The 23,522-nt window shown below is 42.0% G+C and overlaps 1 protein-coding gene across 9 annotated transcripts in view; it reads left to right on the top strand.

Annotated features, from left to right (window-relative positions):
• The window catches only part of TRIM9 (tripartite motif containing 9), a 111,072-nt gene extending 87,991 nt beyond the window's left edge, over positions 1–23,081 (top strand). For 2 of the 9 annotated variants that reach the window (XM_058739028.1, XM_058739027.1), the window contains exons 8-13: positions 11,811–11,999; positions 14,625–14,666; positions 15,067–15,090; positions 15,945–16,248; positions 18,864–19,026; positions 21,054–23,081. In XM_058739028.1, the coding sequence (XP_058595011.1) occupies positions 11,811–11,999; positions 14,625–14,666; positions 15,067–15,090; positions 15,945–16,248; positions 18,864–19,026; positions 21,054–21,116 (785 nt within the window). In that variant the 3' untranslated portion in view covers positions 21,117–23,081. The remainder of the gene's footprint in view (positions 1–11,810; positions 12,000–14,624; positions 14,667–15,066; positions 15,091–15,944; positions 16,249–18,863; positions 19,027–21,053) is intronic. The other 7 variants (XM_058739035.1, XM_058739033.1, XM_058739029.1 and 4 more) reach the window with 6 other exon arrangements.
• Positions 23,082–23,522: the final 441 nt, after the last annotated feature.

Here is a 23,522-nt window from a genome sequence, read left to right as displayed (position 1 = left end):
TGACCAGCAACTCCGCATTACCTCGCCATTTTCACCTTTGCCCGTCCCTCTAGGCTTGGTCAGGCCACCTTAGGGCCACCACACAAGGTCACTCTCTAGCGAACACTCGCTTCTTGGCTGTACTGTAAATAGTTTGGCCATCAAAGGCAAGCCATTCCCCTCGGAAGAAGGGCTTGAATTTGATGACCAGGTATAACCTCTGAGGCTTTTAACATTTTCATTTTAAAAGCAATCACAGCACATGAAATTAAACCTATGAAGAGGTATTTGTGGTTGGTGCCAAAGCATTTTCAGACCCCCTGGGTGTCATTTTAATCACAGAAGTGACCCCCCCACCGGCATTCCCCCATGACCTCCGTCTGCAGAACTATAATTGTGTTGATTTTGTTCAAATTCAAGATGTTAGCTAAAAGAACTGTGGTGGTGTTTTTTTCCCACGTCCCACAGACCTTGGCATGTGCCAGCCACCCTTAAAATGGTTCACATGGTTAAAAACAAGCACAACTTCAAATCCCACAGCAAGGTTGGCAGGTCCCTAGCCATACAAACCGTGCCTGGGGAGCAGGGGTAAGTCTGTGAGGGACGGTATTCGAAGAGAAGGATTCGCTGAAGGGAAAATGGCCGCGTGACCTATTCCCGTCGGGTTATGGGGATGTGGCAGCGGCAGCCTCCCGAATGATCACGTTAGCAACTTCTCTCTGGGATGACCTATCCGCTTGAGAGCAGTTGCCTCTTTTCCCAAAGCACCATGCTAAATGCTAAAGCCCTCAAGAGTTGCCTCGATGCAGGGCAGAAGGCCCTTCCTGATGATGGCCTCATTTCCCACGTGCGTACCAGGCATACAAGGCGGTTTGATTGAAGAGTGAAGTGCATGCCATCAGAGCAGGGAGCCAGTTTGCAGCAATGTTGCTAATATGTGTCATGAGACCTCCTATTTCTACTCATAATCCATCATGGGAATCATATTCTTCTGCTAAAATCAGTTATTAGCATAGCAGCTTGAGCATTCACGTTTCTCTTTTCATCCTGCAGGAGGATGTAGTTTCTCAGTTTCTCTTAATGTTCATAAGATTATGGTGTCTAATAAATTCCAGGATTGGAACTGCGATCCCCGTCACAGAACTGGGGGTCATTTTCTAAAAGAAACTAACGGAACAAGTCCTCTTCCAACAAAGAAACTGTACTGTAGAAATTAATTTCCTCCATGAATTTTATATATTGTGTACAAATATAAGGTATGTATCTAAATACAAAGAAAACCTTATCATCTTGTAGATATCAGTATTCTCTGTTACTGCCCAGAAGTGATTTTCTCATGATGAAATAAAGTTCACACACATACTTTCTCCATAACTTTGGTTTGTTCTATTTGTTTCTCCCTCATTCTAATCCATTCAAATGGTGAGACAAGGTTTAGAAAGCAAGAAAAAAAATATCATGAATGGCCAATGAAAAAGAAAAAAAAAAGATTTGATCAACCTTGTAATGATAGAGAAAACCTAGAGAATTAAAGAGTCATATGTAGATATATATATATGTGCATGTGTATACATATACATATATATGTATATGTATATATACACACACACACATATATATATTGTTTTTTTTTTTTAGAAATCAGTGAGAAAAATGCCATTGACAGAGATCAATACATTAACTGAACTTATATTATCCTCTATTAATCTTACTTCCTACAGCTCCTGGAAAGGTTTGCTTTGGAAAACATTTTTTTTCTTTGCTGCTATTGGGGGTGATGTGGTGGTTCATTTTGGCTTTCTATTGTAACAAATCTTGTGCGGTCTTCGTAGCAAGAGCTAACCCCTTTCCAAGTTTCAAAACAAAAATCTGTATTACAGAAGGGTATTATTTCATATGTGATAGCAAGTCTGACTTGTATTTACATGCATTTAGTCCGAGGTTTAAATCACTTATCACTTATACTGTTCGAACTGTCATAAAACCATCTGCTGACTTACAGGTAACATTATGCAGGGGAGATCACATGTCCACATTGTTAGAAATGCTGACCATTTTTTCTGACAGCAATTCTGTGTATTTATTGGGCAGTGTTTGGTAAATGTTCACTGTCTGTTACGCTGTGAGTTTAGAGGGTTGAGTAGATGTCGTCCCTGCTTTCATGAGCTTACAGTCTAGGAAGAGAGATGGTCCTGAAAAACACAGACACACGGCTAGTTATGTACATACAAGTTATTATAAACCCTGCGAAGGAAGGAAAAAGGACTAGTAGGAAGACATAATTTGTATGCGGCGGGGGGGGGGGGGGGGAATTCATCAGGAAAACAATGAAAATAATGTAATTCAATGGAAATGATAAAGAATGTGTTATTAAAAGAGACAAGGAAAGGAAAATGCATTATTGGATGAATTCAAATGTGGTTAGTTCCCTGAAAGCAGAGTTCTTGGAAATATACCTAAAACAGCCATGCAAATAAAGCCAGTTGCAGATCTAAACCAAATTACCCCCCGACTGAAGAAGAAATATAACTGTAAGCAATTAAGAATCTTTATGAAATTTTAAAATAAGGACCACAACCCCAGTTGTATATATTTTTAAAGTAACCCATTTAATAGCCACCATGGCTGTGTCACAGTCTTTGAAACCATCTGCAAAAGAGTAGCCATTATGTAATAGGGCCTTGTTCCTACTAGAGTTCTGGGGCTTATTCTGTGTGGGAGACTCCTCCTGAAACAAAAAAAAATTTTCTAGGCAAGGCTGAGAACAGAATAGGAAAACCTCCTATTGATGTTTCCCTATTTTCCCTTTACCTAACTAAACAGACTTACCTTTTTCTTTTTCTTTAATCTGGAGAGAAAATGAAATAGACCGAAGGTAACATTCCTGGGGCTCAAATAACTATTAACTGGCTGAAATGAGAGGGTCTCTCTCTGGCCCACCTCTCAGAGGAGAGAATTGCGAGCAAATTGCTTCACACAGTCTGAGCATAGGTGGGAGTCCTTCGGGGAAATTAGAACATGAAGGGTGGCACTCTTTACTCAGTATATACTCTCCAACACAAATCTTTGTGTAAAGAGATTATCTTCCTTAGACAAATTCTTAGAATTAGAATTATTGGACCAAGGAGTAGGAACATTTTTAAGGCCCTTGATCTGTGTTTCTAAATTGCTTTCCAGATAGATTTTACACCAGAAATGTATGCGCCTTTCCGTTTTTTAAAATCACCTTACTTCTATTTGGAGTTTAATTTCAACGAACAAGCAGCCCCCTAAAAGTAAGTGTTTCTCAAACAGGGCTTTTGAAATTTATATTTTCATGGAAATAATATCTCAATTGTTTTACATCTAAGAGCTACATGGAATATGTTACAACATATTGCAGGGAAAATGAATATAATCTAAAAAGGAGAGAAGACTTCCCAGAGAGTAGAGAGACAGAAATCCAAACACAGGGAATAACTGTATGCAAGGCAAAAACTTCAAAGTCTGCCTTGAGCTGGCTATGATAAAGAAACCTCACTCATTCAAAAGCATTAACTGAGCACCTCAATTTTGTCAGGCACTGTGCTGGGCCCAGGGTCACAAAGATGCATGAGACATGGCCCCTGCCCTGGAGTTTATAGGCTCCACCCCTCCTCCCTCCTGAACTCCATGGCACCTGACTCAAGAGTGCCTGAAAACTATGGTATCTCACCTTTCTAGAACTAAGATACCACCCTGAAATCTAGATGGTCATCTTACAATCAAGAAGTGACAATGACCTCTTACTGGCAAAAAAAAAAAAAAAAAGGTTGGTTGGGGGGTGGGCAACAAAGTTCAGGCATAGACACTCCTGTGTCTTTACAGCAGGGCCCCTGGTCTCCCTCAGTTCTTGCTTACTCTTACTTTACACACAAGTCCGAGAGCCCCTTGACCCAGCTGGGAAGACCACAGCAGACTAGGATCTTCACATTAGAAGAGACAAGAAGGGTTGGTGATCAGGGAAGGTAACAGAAAACTGAGAACAGACCCGGAGGAGGGGGGAGTCAAAAGAGAGCATTCTGTGGCTTGGGTTCTGATTAAGGAAGAAAGCATACATGAATTTTAAAAATATTTCCATCTAACATTTAAAAGTACATTATCTGGAACCCTTCATAATGAGCATTAGGTGTCTCTCAGAAGGCTTTATGGGATCACAGTACAAAATACACTGAGAAAACTATTGCAATAAACTGCCTCATTTCTACATTGTCCAGTAAAAGAGTCCATGAAAAATGACAGCAACACGACAGCCAGCAAGTATTTTTAGGAGACTGAAATCCAGTGGAGGAATTGTATAAAAACTATCCATTCTATGTTTCATTCTAAGCTTCTGAGGAAAAACTAGGAATTTTTTTCTGTTCACTCTAAGACAGCTATTTAGATTCCAGACTACACCTTCGTGCCCACTGCTAATGTAATGTCTAAACCCTTCTTCTGTTCTGTTGCTGCAATATTCCAGATTTACCCTGTGTATTAATTCCCTGTTGCTGCTCTAACAAATCGCTACACTCTTAGTAGCTTAAAACAGCACACATTTATGACCTTACAGTTCTGGAAGTCAGAATCCTAAGTGGATTTCACAGCAGAGATGCATTCCTTCAGGTAGTTCTAGAGGACAATCTGTTCTCTCTCCTTTTCCAGCTTCTAGAAGCCACCTGTATTCCTTGGCTCCTGGCCCCTTCCCCCATCTGCAAAGCTAGCAGTGTAGCATCTTTGAATCTCTTCCTGACTCTGAACCTCCTGTTTCCCTTTTATAAGGAGCCCTGTGATTATCTTGGGCCCATCTGGATAATCTCTCCATCTCAAAATCCCTAACGTAATGATATCTGTGAAGTTCTTTTTGACAGTAAGGTAATGTATTCACAGATTCCAAGGACTGGAATCCTACCACACTCTAGGAGGAAGTATTAGCATTATTATCTCACACTGCATTTGGGAAAACTGAGCCTTCCAGAGGTTAAGTGATATGTCAAACCCGGGCCTTCGGCCTGCAATGCCCAGTGTAGTGCACTCTGGTGCTGACATTAGAACAGTGCTATTTGCGCTCAACCAAAAGGGAGGAAAGAGGGAACCCTATCCTAAATCTGTTTGCTAAGTGTGTGAAACATCTTGTCAAAATGCAACAGCATTGCATAGCTGTCTCATGTATTCATCCAGAAACCCCAGCCAGAAATGGACTTTAACACTTTCAAACAGTCATGTTAGAATTTTGGTGAAAAAAATAACATTCGTCCTTTAAGAAGGAGGTGTGAAGAGGCTGTCCTTTCCAACGTCATATCCAAGCTCCTACTCAAGTCCTGTCCTTTTCTTCTGTCTCTGCATTTCCACTAGCTCCCCCCTCTTTCCTCCCCGGAGTGAGTGCTTCCCTAGAGAGGCCCTTCTCCTCTGTTGGTACTAGAGTATGCTCTTGGCTGGCAGTGACAGGTCGCTGCTTGGGGGAAAAAAAGGAATGTCAGAGTCACCTTTTCAAGGTCCTTGAAAGATCCTACCAAATGAGGTCTGGGTCTTGGAGCTCTTGTGCGGTTGAAACCACAGAGCCATTTCTTGACAAAAGCTCTCAGCCCTCCAGATTTCAATTGTGAGAAAACTAGAGAGAAGGTAAATAGTGATAGAGATTCAGTCTTTAGAGGATGCTCTCCAGCATTTTCTTAGCTGAATGTCCACAGGAGCCATTTCCTCAACACCTTTCAGGATTGTCTTGTGTAATGATAATGAAAGGGTTAAGATTCTTAAAATTACATCTTAGAAAATGCTTTCTAAAAGAGGGCATAGAAGATGTTATTCATAACATTAAAATGTCTATCCCCCCGCCCCCGCATTGGATTGTTAGCATCATACTCCCCCTTCTAATGTGATAGCTCCTTCTGCACACTAAAGGAAATAATCCAAAGAATATTCAGTGGTAGAAATAGAATATGACCCCAGAGTAGCCCCAGATGCATCTGTCCAGAATCTCTTTGAAGATATTTTATAGTGACTTTGGACCAATGTAAGTACTGCACTCTTAAATCCTGATGTCTTGAACTGCCGCCCCCCCCTCCACCCCAGAGAAGCTGTAACCTTGTGAGGGAAAAGGACCCTCATCTGATCTCAGAAGAACAACAACAGGAAACTCTCTGCTCACCCACTCCCCATGACAGAAATCCCAAAGGGGAGGATGATGTCTTTGCCTTTCAATCCCTAACCACCCCAGTCCCCAAAACTGCTCCATTTAGAGAAGAAAGATTCACCCTCACACAGTATGGTGCAGGATTTGGAGAATGATATATTAGGTTCATCTGCACAAAGCCTGGCCACCTCTGAGACCACTGGCATGTGCCCATGGCCTGTGGCATAGACTTTACCTTTTTGTGCATTTCCAAGGCACAAAAGAGAAACAATGGCCTTGTCACTCCCAAGGTATTATTCCCCAAGAATTGATCCTGCCTAGGTCCCTATCATGTCCTACCACAACTGGCAGTGTGACTTGGGATGTGTCCCTTAACTTCTCTGGACTTTAGGGGTTTTTGCTTTGTGGTTGTTGTATTTGGGAAGGGGGGTGGGGAGGCTTCTTGGTTTAGGGGGGTGGTTTTGTTTTTGTTTTTGTCTCCAAAACTAGAGACTTAGAGCAGATAACCTATAAGTTCTTTACAATCTGTACCCCTGGTTTTCTTATATGGTTTCTGTCTTCAAAAGTACTTGTGAAATCTGTTAACTGTTTCAGAAAATGCTATGAACAGGCATAGACACCTCCCCCCTCCTCCAAGGGTCTTAATAGGTCTTAAAGATCTGCCTATGATACTGAGAATTCAACAATAATAGAAAATAGTTGATAAAGGGTCATATAGGGAGAAGTATATTGTCCACTGGAGACATTTTTTCCTATGCCTCTGCTTTATTTCTCCTCACTCAGAGCATCAGAGCTCCCAAAACATTATTTAGTTAGAAGAATGTGCATTTCCAGGACAAAATCCTCAAGGTAGGTAAATCATACTTGAACAAATTCGGGTCGATATTACGAAATCCAAAGTGAGAAGCATGATAGGTTTCAGAACCCAGAAAAGAGAGATACCTTGTTCCTCTCAATGTTGACAACATGCATGATATCCCAGGGAATTTCCTGAATTTTTCCATAGAACTGAATTGGATCCAGACCCTGTCTTTGGTTTTGGGGAATATGCTTTGCAGTTGACACTCTGGAGAGCAGTTTAGTCCTTTGGGATCTTTTGTATCTATTTGAAATATAGGAATTTTTGGTTCTTCTGGTGGTAGTTACTTATAAATAGCTCCATGATATAATTCTAAATTGGAGTGGAGATTTGATGACAAAGTACACAATTGTCCCAGGAGTGGTAAGAGACTATTTCATTTCTTCCCTTAGAAGGAATTTTTCAAAACATATTTGCTTCTCACTTCCCAGTTGCAATTAATGCCACACTTAAGAGAGCTTAAATACCACCTTTCATTGTAAGTTATGTGCCAGTTGGACATAATTGTGACTTTGGACGCTTATTAGATCATTTGAGGAATCTCAGCCTCCTTCATTCATTTCTTTGTCTCCTAAAGAAGGCAAATTATTTTACAGATGGTTTATAATTGAACTGAAACTCATGCTTAATGCCATTTGTGCAGTTCTTACTGACATATTCTGCCTTACTGTGCTTTGAAATATAACTGTCTTGTCAGCCCAGCACCCAAGGGCTGTCCAAGTTATGAAGCTGTTTGCTACCAGACAAAAAGATGACCAAGAATTCTACCAGTCACAAAGAAACTGGATTAGCATACACTGTCATAAGGAAGACCTGTCAGTTTGCTTTTCCTCTTTGAATTCCAAAAATAATACGTCAAAGACTGATGAGAAATATTTCCAAAATATTCTACCACACTACAGAAATCTTTCGTACTCTGTACATGTTGGAATCAGTCAAGAAATTCTACCTCTAGAAGATTTTCTCTAAATTATTATTTTTCCTGTGGTCAGTTTGCCAACTTCATGTTTCATAGCTGCTCAGTTTTAATACAATGTCTGCCACACGGTAGGTGTTCGGTAAATATTAACTAATGAACAACAGCAACAAAAAGTATAAACACTAAGCCAAACAGGAGTACAGTACCTACACATTCTTTTTTCACCTTGAACCCAAAAGTCATTAAATAATAAGTGTGATCCCCAGTTGATCTTTGCTTTGATAATTCTTAACTGCTTCTTTAAAACAGAGGCCTCAACTCCTGAATCCAGCTAATGCTGGGTGGGAAGGGAAAACAGTCTAGGCAAAGGCAAGAGGAAAATGGTGGTCTTTGATAGAATTGATGGAAATTGTGTCTTGATGCATTCCCGTTATGACCACAGTCTCCACCACAGAGATTCAGCTGTGCCTAGAGTTACCATAACAGTATTCAGCTGACATTCTACTGCTCTTTCCATTGGTCTTTCCTGATAAACTGTTTTTACTCAGCAAAACTCTTCAGCAGACAGATTACTGCATAGAATGAAACATGACAAGAAATTAAAAATCTTTTAAGGCGCTACGTGTCTTTCTCTAGTGATATATACATTAAAAATTAATAGTAATGATCCTGTGGAGTGCCTGGGTGGCTCAGTCAGTTAAGCGTTTGCCTTTGGCTCAGGTCAGGATCTCACAGTTCGTGGGTTCAAGCCCCACATCAGGCTCTGTGCTGACAGCTCAGAGCCTGGAGCCACTTCGGATTCTGTGTCTCCCTCTCTCTCTGCTTCTCTCTCTGTCTCTCCCTCTCTCCCTCTGTTTCTCTCTCTCTCTCTCTCTCTCAAAAATAAATAAACATTAAACATTTTTAATAAAAAATAATAATAATGATCCTGCATATTAGCTATGATCTGAAACATGGCTTCCATATCATGTATTTTGGGGGAAAAAAAAGATTAACTTTGTTCCTATTTGTCTTGGCTAATAGAATACTGATGACTAAGAAACTTTCTCCAGATCTCAATAGTTGTGCTTTCAAGAGGAGGTGAGGGAGGAGGATGTACATCCTTCCTGCGTAGCTGTGTGTATATTCATTGTGAGTTGTGTGATTTGGCTAAACCGGGGAGTGGCAATACTGTTCCCAATATTATCATATTGTCTTTGGTTCATGTTTTTGAATATGTCCAGAGGGGCAAGACAATGAAAGTAAAGATTTGAAATCCATACCATAGAACAAGGGTTGGAAATAGATTCTATTTAGCCCAGAAAAGGGAAGATTTAAAGGGGTTTGCTGACTGCCCTCAAATACTTGAAGAACTAAAACTATCTTGGCCCCAGATAGTAATGCTACAATTGATGAGTAAAGATCCCAAAGAAGAATATCCAGAGCAATATAAGCAGTAATTGTAAACTGGAGAGGGGCTGCCCAGAGGCAATGAGTTCTTCCACCCAGGATATCTCAAGGGGAAGCATGATGATTGCTCCTTAGACGTTACCGAAAGAAGCGTCCTCCTCTAAGACTCCTGTAATCTAAGATAACATCAGGTAACATAGATGACCTAGAGGCAACTGACCAAACATTTGTACTATGTGCCCATGGGGAAGGGCATAAAGGGGCACTGTTGTTTAGGCCTGCTGGGATCAGGTGGAAAACACTCTCTCTCTTGTAATTCATTTGGAAAGTTTTCACAACGAGGTAAGAAATTTTTTTAGACTCTCCTTAGAGAACATCAGCCCAGCTGAAGAGTATGGGAGGCCATTGGTGGGGGGAAAAAAGACAGAGATGGAATGGTTGGATATTAAATAAGCTTGCCTGAAGAGAGGGCATAGTTCAAGAGTGAGAGAAGTCAAGGAAAATTGGGTCATCAATATAATGGACCCACATAAGAGGATAGAAAAGCAATAACTATTTTAGTGTCAAGTTGTTGATTGTATGAATGACCACAGCTACTCACAGCCCCCACCCCACAGAATGGTGCCATCACCAACTCAGTACTGAGAATAGGAAAGGTGAGTACAATTCATGATGGCTTGGGTATGGTCCGTGCGATCTGGATTCAGTATACATCTCTTCCTTGGTTTTCAGATGATGACCTGGAGTTTCAATATACTCTGGAATTCATTTTACTCTGTATATCCTTTCCCTTAATTTTTAAAGCAACAAGTATTTTCAATATAATGAATTGATTGCTACCACCTGGTGAAAAATACATTTCCAAGCAAATTCTTGTTAATGAAAAATCTTTTACTGACATAAATATGGCCTTCTCTTCCTAAACGAAGCCCATGTCAGTTTGTGGTGCTGTATTTCAAAATTTTTCCATTAAAGACTAGTTCCCCCTTGAGACAATTATAGAATCAGAATCATTTCTTATTTAACGTTTTTGAGCCAAGAAATGACCACGTACGTCAAATCACCGAAATTATATGAAGTTTAGGTTGAAGAAATTTTGATACATTGTGATTGGGAACACAACACCTTAACTCCATAGATAGCAATTCCTTTTCTCTGGGATCTTTTTATACTTCTTAAAAAGAAAATTCCCCAAGGATAAGAGTAAAGCCCGAAAAGCTAATTTTAATATTGTAAATTCAGAAACTAAAATGGGACTGACTCTTGGCAGTTTCAACTGAAACTAGCCAATCCCCTTATTCTGAGCTTTGCAAATAGGATCGTGTTATATGCACATGCACGCGCGCACACACACACACACACACACACACACTCACACACTTCAGTTATTTTGGCTTGAACATGTCCACAATAGTATTTTGATAGGCTAAGGGTATGTTCAACATGAGAAGCATGCCGACATACTCAAACCAGAAAAGTATCCCTAGGAACATCCTCTGGCCGCAAAAACAAAATTATTTTTTCAATGAAAAGATGGTTGCTTGGTGTTTTTGGACAGAGAATATTACCATTGTACCGTGTCTATTTCTTAAATTATTATTGTCAAACTATGTTCTAAAAAGGCCCCAATTGATAAAATATCTGTCTCTGACCAGACCACCCTGCTGCATAGAACCAGCTCTTGTTTGACAAAAGAGAAAGGAGTGATTTTAGCAATTTAGAGAAACTATCTAATAAGCCCTTCTAAAACCAGGTCGGATAATCGATAAGTCTTTATTTAATATAATAGTGACCTTCATGCCATACCCAAGTATCTGAAAATAAAGACATTTTTGCCACCAACGCACCTTACCACTGCCCCAGTTTGTTTATTATTAGACAACCAGAGATGTCCAAGTGGCATTGCTGGGGTCTGATCTTAATTCGGAAACAAAGGTAAGGCTCCTTCCCTGATTACTTGCTCAGCCCTATCTTCCTATCCTATTCAAGAGCAGGTCTTGTGTGCTAGTACACAAGAAAAATCATCTCGTCCATTCAGAAATGGAAATATATACATAAGAGAGAAAAGGGAAAAATATGGAAAAGCAAAGAGTGGGTAAAAAAAATCATCATTTCCTAAACAAAAACCCTTTAAGACGCCATTGTTATACAGGTAGTAACTTCCTTCCAAGGTAGCCAAAAGGGGTAAAGTGTTACTCTTGGTCATCAATGGGTAAAATCTACCTCTAAAGTTTCTAAATTCAACTCTAAAATATTGAATTAAAAGGGAACCTTCCAAGATACTGTCTCTACCACTGAGAATTGGGAGAAGTGAAAGCAATTGTCTGTGATATTTGAGGTGTCCCGTGCTCTTGAGTCCTGGCTGCTGAGAGTGCCCTCCTAGCCCCAAGCCACGTTGGTTTTGTAAATGCCTCGTGGCACCTGCGGGATGGATGAGGCTTTGTGCACATGCACTGGTAAGGCAGGTCTTGGGGAACCGTGCACGGGCAGGTACCAGATTTCTGATCTCTAGTTTGCGTTGATCTTACATTTAGACACAGATTCAGAAGAACAGACACTCCCTTTTCCAGTGCCTTCGGAAAGATTGCCGCTCCGTAGAATGAGTCCTTTCTCCTCCACCCTTAATCTACAACCCAGCTTTCCCGGGAGATCCTACTTTGATTTCCGACCCTCACCCCACCAGCTGAGCTTGCATTCCTCTTTGCAGTCTCTCAATGCACCGGGTGAGCTGAGCTCGTCTGACCTTTCCCCTTGATCTCTCTGTGCCTTGATGGCATCTTCCGAATACCTGTTTTGTTCTTGCCATTCATGTGCATGGAGAGGGCAATGAGCTAGTCTCTATGTCTGTGGCCTGCTTCCGGTCTGAGGAGCATTTGGATGCTGGAGCTTTGTGGCGTTCTTGTTTGTGTGGTGTAAGGCCCAACCATCGAGCTGTGGTCAATGTACAATGGCATTGGACAGTGACGAGCGAAATGGTTCTTTTTGCACAAGCTGGTACCGCCACGGATAACCCGCTCCGTCATCACATGCAGTGGCATCGCACGGCATAGGCTGGCTGAGTGGAGGCTGTGGCCTTCGTTTGGAGATTTGCAACCCTGCTGTATCCAGGAAACCAGCTGTGTCTGGGAGACTGGATCAGTGCATCCAGCTCATAGTGGTCTGATTAAACATAGACTCAAGAGATCTTTATTGGAAAAATAAAGTAAAAACACACCAAGAACAGAATGCATCCTACAAAACGGGCAAACCAGAGAGCAGAAAGTGAAAGTATTTTCTGCAAAAGCCCGTGCTCACTGGTAGGACGGTCTGGCTCATGGCTGATTTTTTTCCCTAGCGAAGGGGAGGGATCATCACTAGCCAAATTAGAAACCCTTAACTGGCCTAAGGCCCAAAGATCCAAGTCATGGAAAAGGCTGGCTTCCCCCAAGTTTCCTACAGCCAAGCAGGTTGTGACAGGGCTTCAGGCTGATTTCAGGGAAGCTAGACATGCGTTACTGTGCAATCAACTCTGTCTAGCAAATAGAAACCGAAAACATCTAAGATGCAGACCTATTTGATCTCTTCAGGACTATATTGTAATCGTGGATACACGTGGTGCACATTTCACATTTCCAAAGGTTTCTTTTGTTTTTTATTTTCTTCTTTTTGCTCATCCCACATCCCGGAATGAAGAAGGCCACAGCATGACAGTGCAAAAAGGATGCAGGGACTTCAAGCTCCCTTTAAAACGACCTTTTTCTTTGTGCTTGTATGTTTCTTATTGTTTTTCTGTGCACTACTGGCTTTCAAGACATGCTTTGTTATGGAACTCTTTTCACCTGTGTCCAATGTACTGAAATATTGTTGTAGTCTTTGTAACACGTACTGTCTCGAGAATAAAATGAAATGTGGATTTGGGGAGATGTGATGGCTGTATTTCACAGCATTGTGCTCATTGTATCGTTGAATCTTAAATGTATGGTGGTATGTTTTAAATAGTGTAAAAAGATTTCAGAGAACTTGTTTTGAAAAAGACTTGCACAAGGCATGATTCATTTAAAATTTTCAAAAGCCCTATTTGGATTCTACAGATTTATTTCCAAAGTGGGATAGGCGATTCAGCTTTAATCAAACCCCTGTGGTCAGTACTCACTACGCTCTAACCCATGAATGGGAATTTAAGTGATAATTGGTGGAAATTAAACATAAAAATCAGCCATGAGTCGGGAGAAGATGATTCTTTTGTCTGTGAACTCATCCCGTAGTAAAATAAAGTAACCAAAAGTAAGGTCATAACCTTTCAATTTTGTGTTTTAACTTAATCATTAGTCCTTTTTTTATGGTAAGTTGCCATCTTAATTCTAAAATTATTTGAATTCAGTGTATTATCATTTGATTGTTTTAGAAATTACTTTATAAGGGTCTTACTGACTTAAAAAAATTAAATGATCCTTTCTAGGGGATACCCTAGTGCTCCTCAAAAATGCATTTTCCAGTTCAGTCCCCAACATGACTTGAAACTATAGTTGATACACCTTTGAACATTTTAAAACTAGACTGCTTCCTCCCCCCAACCCAGTTTCTCATGGAGTAGCTAGAGGGTATCCAAATCTTCTAAGATTTGGAGGGGGTGAAAAAGTTCCACAGGTGATTCTAATATGTCTCTGACACCATAGTACCTCCACCAGGGCCCCCTCCCCTCCCTTCAGTAAGAAGAACTAATATAACAAAATGATCTGAGAAGGGGATGAAGTAATTTGTTTTACTACATTTAATTCATGTCATTATTAACAATTATCAGATGCTTTTATTAACATACATGTTACATTCCATGTTCATTTATACATATATGTGTCATTTAACTTGGGCCCAAGTCACGACAAAGGCCTTCCTGCATCACCAGAGTTAGAAGTGCATGGACAAGTAATATAGAACAGAGTTTTATCAAGATCTGTTGGTTTCTCCATTTCAATTGGGTGAATTTTTCTCATTTTTATTTTGTATTTTATTTTGTTTAGCTTCCCTCCCACCCCACATTTTTCTCATTTTAAACAGCAAGCCTTCTTAAAATGGAAATTTTAGTGGGAAAGGTTGAGCGTGGGGAGATGATAAAAATTTAAGCTGTATAGTTTAGCATCAGTTGGAGGAGGATTTGTTAAATGGAAAAAAGAAAGATGTACTTTTCGTTTTGAAAGAGCAAGAGAAACAGTTTTTATCCAGAAAACTAAACAAATATAAAAAGGGCTTTGGTTTTTCATGAATCAGGCCTCTGGTGATTCTTTTCAGCTGGTGCTTTTTCGTTGTATACAAATAATTTTTATCAACCTGGTTGCTGTTTCATAGCTTTGATGTGTAGTATCTCTTTATAGGATGCAATTTTGAGACACAATCTGCACCTTACTCTCAATTAGGCAAGTACACCTACTGTGATTGTCATCTTTTACTTTTGTGGTTGGCATGCTCAATCTCCTTCAGCAAATAAATGGCGGCAGCTTATTTTATGTCAATAAAATTGTCTAATTGTCATTAAAATCCTATTATAAGTTTCTCAAATACTTGGAAAAATGTACTTCTAAATTTTATACCTAGAAGAAGGTTACATTTCCCCCCATTTTTCTTAAACACCAATGCACTCTTTATGAGCGCTCACGTGGGTAAAGGTACCAGTCAGACCAACTGTTGTAATGTTTGCAGTGTCCTACATTGAGTCCTTTTTTGGTATTAGCCTATCAAAAGAGACCTGTTTTCTTATCAATGTCAATTTTGCTTCCTATTTCTCTCTCCCATGCCTTTCACTTGGAATGACAACAGTTGACATTAAAAAGCTGTTGGCAGGTATGGAATAACCTTATTCTGTTACAAATAGCAAAGACCAAAGTGCATGTGAGGTGGCTCACAGGTTCAGTAAATCAGCAATGACATCTCTCCAGAGTGTGTTATTGGTAGGCGGCATTTAGAACTCGAGTCATAATGATGTGTTCAAAGATGTCATTCTGTGTTCACCCGATGTCCAAAATACCTGCTGCTCCAGCAAAATAGTTTACACGTTAGGGTCAGGAGTAACATGCAAACTGTTATTTTTAAGGTACAAAGAAAGCAACCTGTCTTAAGTCCGAGTCACAGTCACTCATGAACATCAGCTCATGTTGCCGACAGCTTCGCAGCCTTTAAGCTTCCAATACCGCTTAAGGAAGTTTTCAAAATGACTAGACTTCAGCACTTCTGCCGAAGGGATATTTGCTGGTTTCACTCAGTGTGTTTTATCCCTCCTCCATCTAGGACTGTAGATCCTAGCCTCCCCGCCTCAGGGTTACACAGGCATCTTAGCGCACCCTCTCCCTTTATGTCTCTGGTGTACTGTTGTCCCAGTCACCGGGTGAAGGGACTTGCACCTTCCAAAATCGATGCCACCTCACTCCCGGATCACCTGGTTGGGAGTGCAGTCTGAGTCAGGTAACCCCTGCTGAATCGGTCTTGTGTCCTCCGTCTGCTTCTGGGTGCAGACAGTGCCACCTCCCAGGACATGCCCCCGGTCTGCTCACTCAGGGCCCCCTCTGGCCCCGGAAGCCTCCTTCCTGCATGGCAGCATGAAAACGGGACACGACACTCCTCACCCGCGCAGGAGCGTGTTGCGGCATAGAGCTCGCTGGGTCTGCCTTAGTAACCGCACTCCCTTCTCTTGTTCCCAGTGGCCTGGTTTGCTTTCGACCCCGGCTCGGCACACTCTGACATCATCTTCTCCAATGACAACCTGACTGTGACCTGCAGCAGCTACGATGACCGGGTGGTGCTGGGGAAGACCGGCTTCTCCAAGGGCGTCCACTACTGGGAGCTAACTGTAGACCGCTATGACAACCACCCTGACCCTGCCTTCGGCGTGGCTCGCATCGATGTGATGAAGGATGTGATGTTAGGAAAGGACGACAAAGCTTGGGCAATGTATGTGGACAATAACCGGAGCTGGTTCATGCACAACAACTCGCATACCAACAGGTACCCAGCGGCCCCCAAACCGAGCCTTCTTCACGTTGGCTTCTGGTCAAAAACGAGAGCCCAGGCTCAAAGTCCTGTTAAAGAGATGACATTAAGGGAGCCAGGCAGGTGGTCTTCAGTGGGTAGCATGGGAATTCTACCACTCTCCATCTCAGTGTTTGTTTATTTTATGTGTGTATATATATATATATATATATATACACATATACATGTATATATACATATACATACATACATATATACATATATGTGTGTGTATATATATACACACATATATGTATATATGTATGTATGTGTGTGTGTGTATATATATATATATACATGCATATGCAAGATATATATATGTATATATATATACATGCATATATATATATATATATATATATATATATATATATGATGTTTTGCATAATGCCAGAGACATGAGCACTTTCCTAGGCCCTTCACTGTTCTATTCCACCATGGCTGGAAACTAAGGATTCCAATGCATATCCATTTCAGGAAAACATCCCAGGATTCTAAAATCCCGAGCTACAACTTCCCAGGAAAGTCATTGAGTTTTTCTGAACCTTCCTCTCCAAATCCACCAAATTAGGATAATAATATTTTTTCATGTGGGAGTGTTCTCAAGATTAAATGAGATAGATATGGGGAAATGTGTCACATCAGAGGCATCTGAAAACAGAAGCCATTGTTCTTCTTGGTATGATTATTATTACTACCACTGCCCAGAATAGAAGCCATTCATTAAACTAAATCTTATGGATGTCAGTTTGGGTAACTTGAGAACCTTTAGCACCTACTCCTTTGGGTAGGACTATCTTATTATCGTATAAATTTGATTTGTTTGCTGGGGAAAGAGAACATAGAAATCTCCTTAGGTTTGCCTCTAACAGCAAATCATAAGCAATTATAATTTAATCTATGCTACACATTTTCCCCCTACACTTCCTTTATCATTTGGTTTGTATAAGTAGAGAGGTGTCTTTCATGGATCCTCATCCACCTTATTCTCAAAGATTTCCCTGAGATACGCTCTCACTGGTGTTTCAAGGAAAAAAATATAGAGTTCTATTCAGTCAGATCAAAAGGAAAGTGAGTCTGGCAGTGGTAGGCTGGTGGGCTCCACGGTCTCACCTTTTTCTGGATACATCATCTCTGCTCCTTCTCCAGCCAGTAGGATTCTTAGGACCTCCACTTCCTACTCCCTTAGACATTTTCTATACATCTCCACTCAGGTGTGCGTTGTCCACTATCGCTGAAAGTGAACATACATGCCCTTGCAGCCTGATATCAAATCCTTCTAGATGTAGATGAGCGGTCACCTTTGGTGATTTACACGTGGGGGAGCCCTCAGTCACTAGATTCCTGATGCCATTCCCCGAGGTAGCACACTTACTTTTCCCTTCTATTTTCTTTATTTTGGAGTAAAGGAGTAAAGAATAATATAAGTGTCACACTATGCAAAAAAAAAAAACAAAAAAACAAAAAAAACAAAAAAACAAAAACAAAAAAAAAACCACGTTCTTGAAGCTGAACACGTCTGCTTGCGTGCAGACTGCACGTCGCCTGTGCTGTCATTGTTGAAGCTGTGATTAACAAGATGCAACGTACAAGCCTGTCTTTTAACCGCTATGTACAGTCTGTATTCTGCATGCTGGGGCGGGGGGAGGAACAACACTTACCAATTTGTATGCTCTGCTGAGATCAGGGTGAAGTTCAATGTTGCTAGACCTCAAAGAGTTGGGAAGTGGCCAGTAAGACAAATCTGGTCATCCGTGCTAATGACTTTTGAGAAACCACCAACTGAAGCATAAGACATACTTTGTTTTAAAATGACATTTCAGTGCAGGTTCTTGAAAACCACTCCATCTTCTACAACGTAATTGTTTCACTTTGCAGGGGAGAATCCTCTTCGATGTTGTCATTTTATGGACAGCCTTCTCAATTCAAACTCAACAGGCCAAAAATTAACATCTTTCCGGAATGATTTTTTCTATTTAATGAGTAGCATAAGGCCCCAAATCCAATTTTTCATGCATATGCTTTAGATTTAGCTTAAGTGCCTCTTTATTTTGACTTTCAAATTAAGTCATTTTGGAGTTGATGTTCAAGCCACACCATTTGTGCAAAGTGCACAGCACAGCTGTAGGCAGAGCTCTGATAGCCCAAAGCCTACTTTGTTTTTTCTTGCACTTTACTGATTTGTTTTCTGCTGCTGTGGTTCAGTGGTAGAGACCTTCTGAGAAAGAGTTCGCCCTCAGCAACAGCAGAGCAGTGTGGTTGACTCTATATTCTCAACCGGGGCGCTATCTCCCCCCAAGGGAGTGAAAATTAGTGTGGGGGTTGGGGGCAAGCAAAACATGTTACTCTTTTCATTCACAAAGCACAGATATATACACAACACAGAAACATACGCAGCATATCTGTGATATGAAAATTTTATGTGAGGAGGGGTGATTAAGGAAAAAAGATATTTGAAGATGCTCCTCGGATGTGGGGAACGATATTCTTAAACAGGTCGAGAAACACTGGTTAGTCAAAAGGGTTTGTACATTTGGCACAAAAAGGAGAGCTTCTAGAATGATGACACATGATGTTTTCTTTTCTCACAGAACTGAGGGAGGAATCACCAAGGGGGCCACCATCGGGGTGCTCCTCGACTTAAATCGGAAAACCTTGACATTTTTTATCAACGACGAACAGCAGGGGCCCATAGCCTTCGAGAACGTGGAAGGCCTGTTCTTCCCGGCCGTCAGCCTGAACAGGAACGTGCAGGTAAGCACCGCGCCCCCGGGTGTCACCTCGGCTTCTGCTCGCTCTGCTTCAAAGGCTGCCCGCGGGCAGTACATTGATCCCCGAGACAGGGAAGCCAACCGTGTAAGGCCCAGACCAAGACACGGAGGAAAGGAGAGGGGAAAGGGATCAACGGTGACAACTGAGATGATTCCAGATCAGCATCAGCCCCTTCGTTAAGCCTGGACGCAGTCTAATGAACAGCGAAATGGAACTCTGTTCATGGTTTGCTATTGATCGTCCCCGAGGCCTAGATTCATCCCTAGTAGGAACGAAACCCCTGAACCAGCTGGAATGAAAACAGATGGAATGACTTATGCAGAGCGCCAGAAGCACCCCAGAAGTGAAGGTGTGAGACTGAAGTTTTAGCACCATTATCAGAAATCCTGAACATCTTCTCTGCACTCTTACTCGGTTCTATTAGATGCCACAGGGATAGAAAACAATCCCTGCCTGTGGGCCACTTACTTAGGATTTACTGCAAATGGCAAAACTACAGGTTCTTCTCATGCATTCACTCAACAAACACCTACTGGGTGCCTTTAATACGTAAGGCACCATTATTATAATTACTGTAAGTATTGTTGTTTATCAGTGAAAACAAAACATGCAAAATTGTGCCCTCGTAGAGTTACAGGAGATAGAAGAAATAATAAGCAAAGTACTACGTTAATTATATAATGTGTTAGAAGGCAATAAGTGCAAGGGAGACAAGGCCAAGGGCAGGGCGAGGGGGTGGAGAGTGCTGGGGTTGGACCGGCGGGCAGCTGCAGTCTGAGGGTAGGTCTTATTGCTGTGGCAGGTGAGCTGAGCCTTGGAGGGGGGTGGGGAGCGAGCCGTGTGGAGGTTTCCTGGCAGAGGGAGCAACCAGGACAAAGTTTCTAAGGTATGAGGGGCCTCACAGGGGCAAGGTGGGACCAAGGGGCCACGGCTGGGGCAAAGATCAGAGAGCTGTGGGGTGCCCTGAGGGGCTGCCCCTGCCCTTCTCACCTGGAGCTCTCGTTATCAGCTGTGCACCTCATTCAGCAGACGGCTGCCTTAAGGTACATAGGCCTTGGGAATCAAAACACTGCAGGTGATTTTTGCTCTGTTCAGAACTGCAATCTCGGGAACTATTAAAAAAAAAAAATTGTCGTTTATCAGTGTGTGCAGTAAAAGTGATTGCAACCCAGTGACCTCTGCCCTTCTCTCTTCCTGCGACTAGACCGGGTTTTCTGGGAGGCTGAAATCTAATCTCTCAGAGGTCAGCCTCTACCTTGGAAGGAAGAAAACCATAAATTGCCCTAGAAGTGAGTCTTAGAAAAACCTCCTTCGAAGTTTTCCACATTTTCAGCTGTTTCCCCTTCCCAGGAGTATGGCACTCAATGCTCTTCAGCGGTTTCCGGGATGTTCTGAGTATCTGGAGAAAGACTCTTGGGCTGGGGGAGACAGGGACGAGAAGGGGAGGGATGACAGCCCCGCATGGAACAGTTCCAGCCTCATCCGTGCAGCTTCCCACTGAAGTGCAAGGCTGCATGGAACCAGGGAAACCGTATAAGTGCCCATGTTTCTTCTTACCTGGCAATCACCTGTTCGTTCCCCATACAAAAGGCTTACCCTCCTGGGAGTGACTAGTGGACAAGTGGTAAGGGAAGGGTTGTCTGCTCACCTGTTCTCTATCCATGGACTTGGCAGTGTCACTGCGTCCTCGCCAACAGGCTTTGCTACCTGCAGATCAATGCCTGTGTCTTCGGTCATAAGGAACACGGTCTTCCCAGGATCCTTAAAAGAGGCAGATGGATGAGAACCATATTATCAAGTGTCTCCAGGATTTGGGAGCCCACCATGGTGGCCAGGCTCCTCGCACAGGCAGAATTCTACTAGAATTCTCTTTAACGTCTACTAGAATAGACGTTAAAGGAAGCCAACAGGGCCCCTGTTGAATTAGGAACACATGCCCTGTGCCCTGGGGAGGGGCATGCCGGGAGGGTTCCCGCGGTGCCTCCAGGACTCACAGTCTCGTCCCCCAGGTCACGCTTCACACCGGGCTCCCAGTCCCCGACTTCTACTCCAGCAGAGCATCAATAGCCTAAGGACGACGGGCCGGGCCGTCCTCACCTCTGCCTGAGAGAGCGACAGCAAGAGCTCAGCCAGCATGCAGAGGGAGCACTCCGGAAGCAGAGGGGGAGGAGGAGAGAAAAGCTGGACCCCCGTGTCTTCACAACCCACAGCTCCACCCCTTCTTTTCCAACCCCCCTCCTGCTCTGATGCCTGCCGTCACTTCCGCGTCCAGCAACAAAGGACCTAGACAGCCCACCGTGTCACTTAGTTTCCACTCCCAGATTTTGCTTTCATTTAACTTAAGTTTCTTTTAATGTAGGTGAGTTCTATTTTGTTTCTTTTCTGATCATGTTATTGGTGACTTACTGAACTGGTACCACCGAGAGAATATTCTCCTGATGACCTTTTTCTTAAGCTTTCTGACAAAGAGGTTGTAAAGAGAGCCGGGGAAGAATGAGTTGAATTTGGAGCTTGCAGTTTACCTCCTACAAGGTTCTTGCCCTGTTATCTCTCATGCAGAGTTAGCCCTGCATAGCTAGTCTTTGAGAGATGGGCAGAACGAATGCAGCATTGAGAAGTTATACTATCCATCAAAGCACAAAAATATTAGCCATAGGGCTACACAGAGGTTCACAGCACGTAGGATGATTAGGATAGGCCAGAAACCCTGGTCATCGAGTCAAACTAGAAAGTCTCTAGACATAGGCAGACCAGGAGATTTATGATTTGGTTCATTTATTTAATACAAGTTTTTAATTGAGAACCTACTATGGACCAGGCACTGTTCTAGACACTGGAGACACAGTGGTGAATACACAGGTGTGGTTACTGCCCTTCTGGGGCTTATATTCTCATAGGAAAGCAAACTGAAAATAAAACAATTACAAAATTGTTATAAGTACTAGAAAGGGAATAAACAAGGGACAAAGAGGCTCATTGGCAAGATCTCTCAGATCTCCAAGAGCGATGCTAAAAATCTACACATTCTGGCCATAGCGGCAGAAACATACCAACTCGATGCCTTTTCAACAACGCTATTTTAATTATGGTACCTGCTGCCATTCATCACAGAGCCCTTCTTTGACAGAAATGACGTCAGCATTCTTATTTGTTAATGCTGCACTGACACTAAGCCTTAAAAGTAAATGTGAAACAAAAGCAACCAGAGAGAGACCCCATTTTCAGTAATGGGGGATCTGAAGTTGCAGTCCACGGCACCCCCATTCTCAGGATAAACACGCTTGTCTCCATGTGTACCTGTGCCTGTCACAAATGACCAATCCGTCCACTCTGCTGCCATGCACAACCCAGCTCTCTGGAGTAGTTCAAACAATGTGTGGAAGAAAAATGCGATCGTGCGTCATGGCTGTGACTGAGAACAGAACAATAATTCTCATTACTTCTCTAGAGAGATAGACTCGCACAGGTTACCTTTCAGATTCTTTAGTTTGCCGTGAAGTTTTAGAAAACGGAGAACAGGGAAAGAGGTCCTGATCGGTTGCCTAAGCATTTGCCAGTGAGCCAAGAAATTCACCATGAAAAAACAAGAATAACAAATAGAAGAGGTAAGGTGGGAAGGCTAACAAACTAAAGTTTTGGCAAAAAATAATATATGTAAATAGCTGACTATTTCCTTTTGTGCTTTATTTAGGTCATTTCTATCAGTTACAGTGTTTTTCTAGTTAAGCGTACCTAATTTATTGAATGGGTGCTATCCTGTTTACGTCCATCTTGGTTTCTTGGCTACAGAAAAACTCTGTTGCAGGGCAACACTAGTTTGATATTTGATTTACTCTCCAATGAGACTCGAAGGCTGGGCCGCTGTAGACTCATAATTACTCTTGTTCTTTATTAAATTCATCTTGCTAATTAGATTTCTAGTGACTTGTAACACGTAGTTTACACAGAATGGCCATTGTAGATGCATACAGCTACTGTACTAGAAAAAAATGGATATTTCTGGTGTGCCAATAAAAGATTTTTATGAGGGAAGATCATATGTCTCTTCAGAATGTCGTGGTTTTTACCTAGTTGGGATGACAATTCACCTTTGTTGGAACGATATTTCTCCAGCCGAGTATAATTAGAAAGTCCCCCAAGCTCTTGAAAATATTTGCTCTTCATCTGATTTCCTTGGGAGCCCTGGCACTGTCTCCTGGTGATACCCACCTCCTGAATCTTAATTTGGTGTGAAACATTTAGAACTTAGATGTGTTTGGGTCTGCCTCCAAATATCGGGGACTTAACTTTTTAACAAGCCTACTCCTGAGAAAGGCCATAAACGTGTATTGCAAAATACAGTGTCACTGACTTTTTCAAACTGGTGCCTCCAACATTGCTTTGACTGGCTGAACCATACAGTTGTTTTCAAATAATCACAACAGTATTATTGTCATTACCCTTTTAAAATGAACTGTTTTTTCTGAGGTGGTCGGGGG

This window comes from Neofelis nebulosa, chromosome 7 (genome assembly GCF_028018385.1).
Source record: "Neofelis nebulosa isolate mNeoNeb1 chromosome 7, mNeoNeb1.pri, whole genome shotgun sequence".
Classification (NCBI taxonomy): Eukaryota; Metazoa; Chordata; class Mammalia; order Carnivora; family Felidae; genus Neofelis; species Neofelis nebulosa.
The sequence above is the reverse complement of the archived record's forward strand: the minus strand, read 5'-3'. Positions and strand labels throughout refer to the sequence as shown.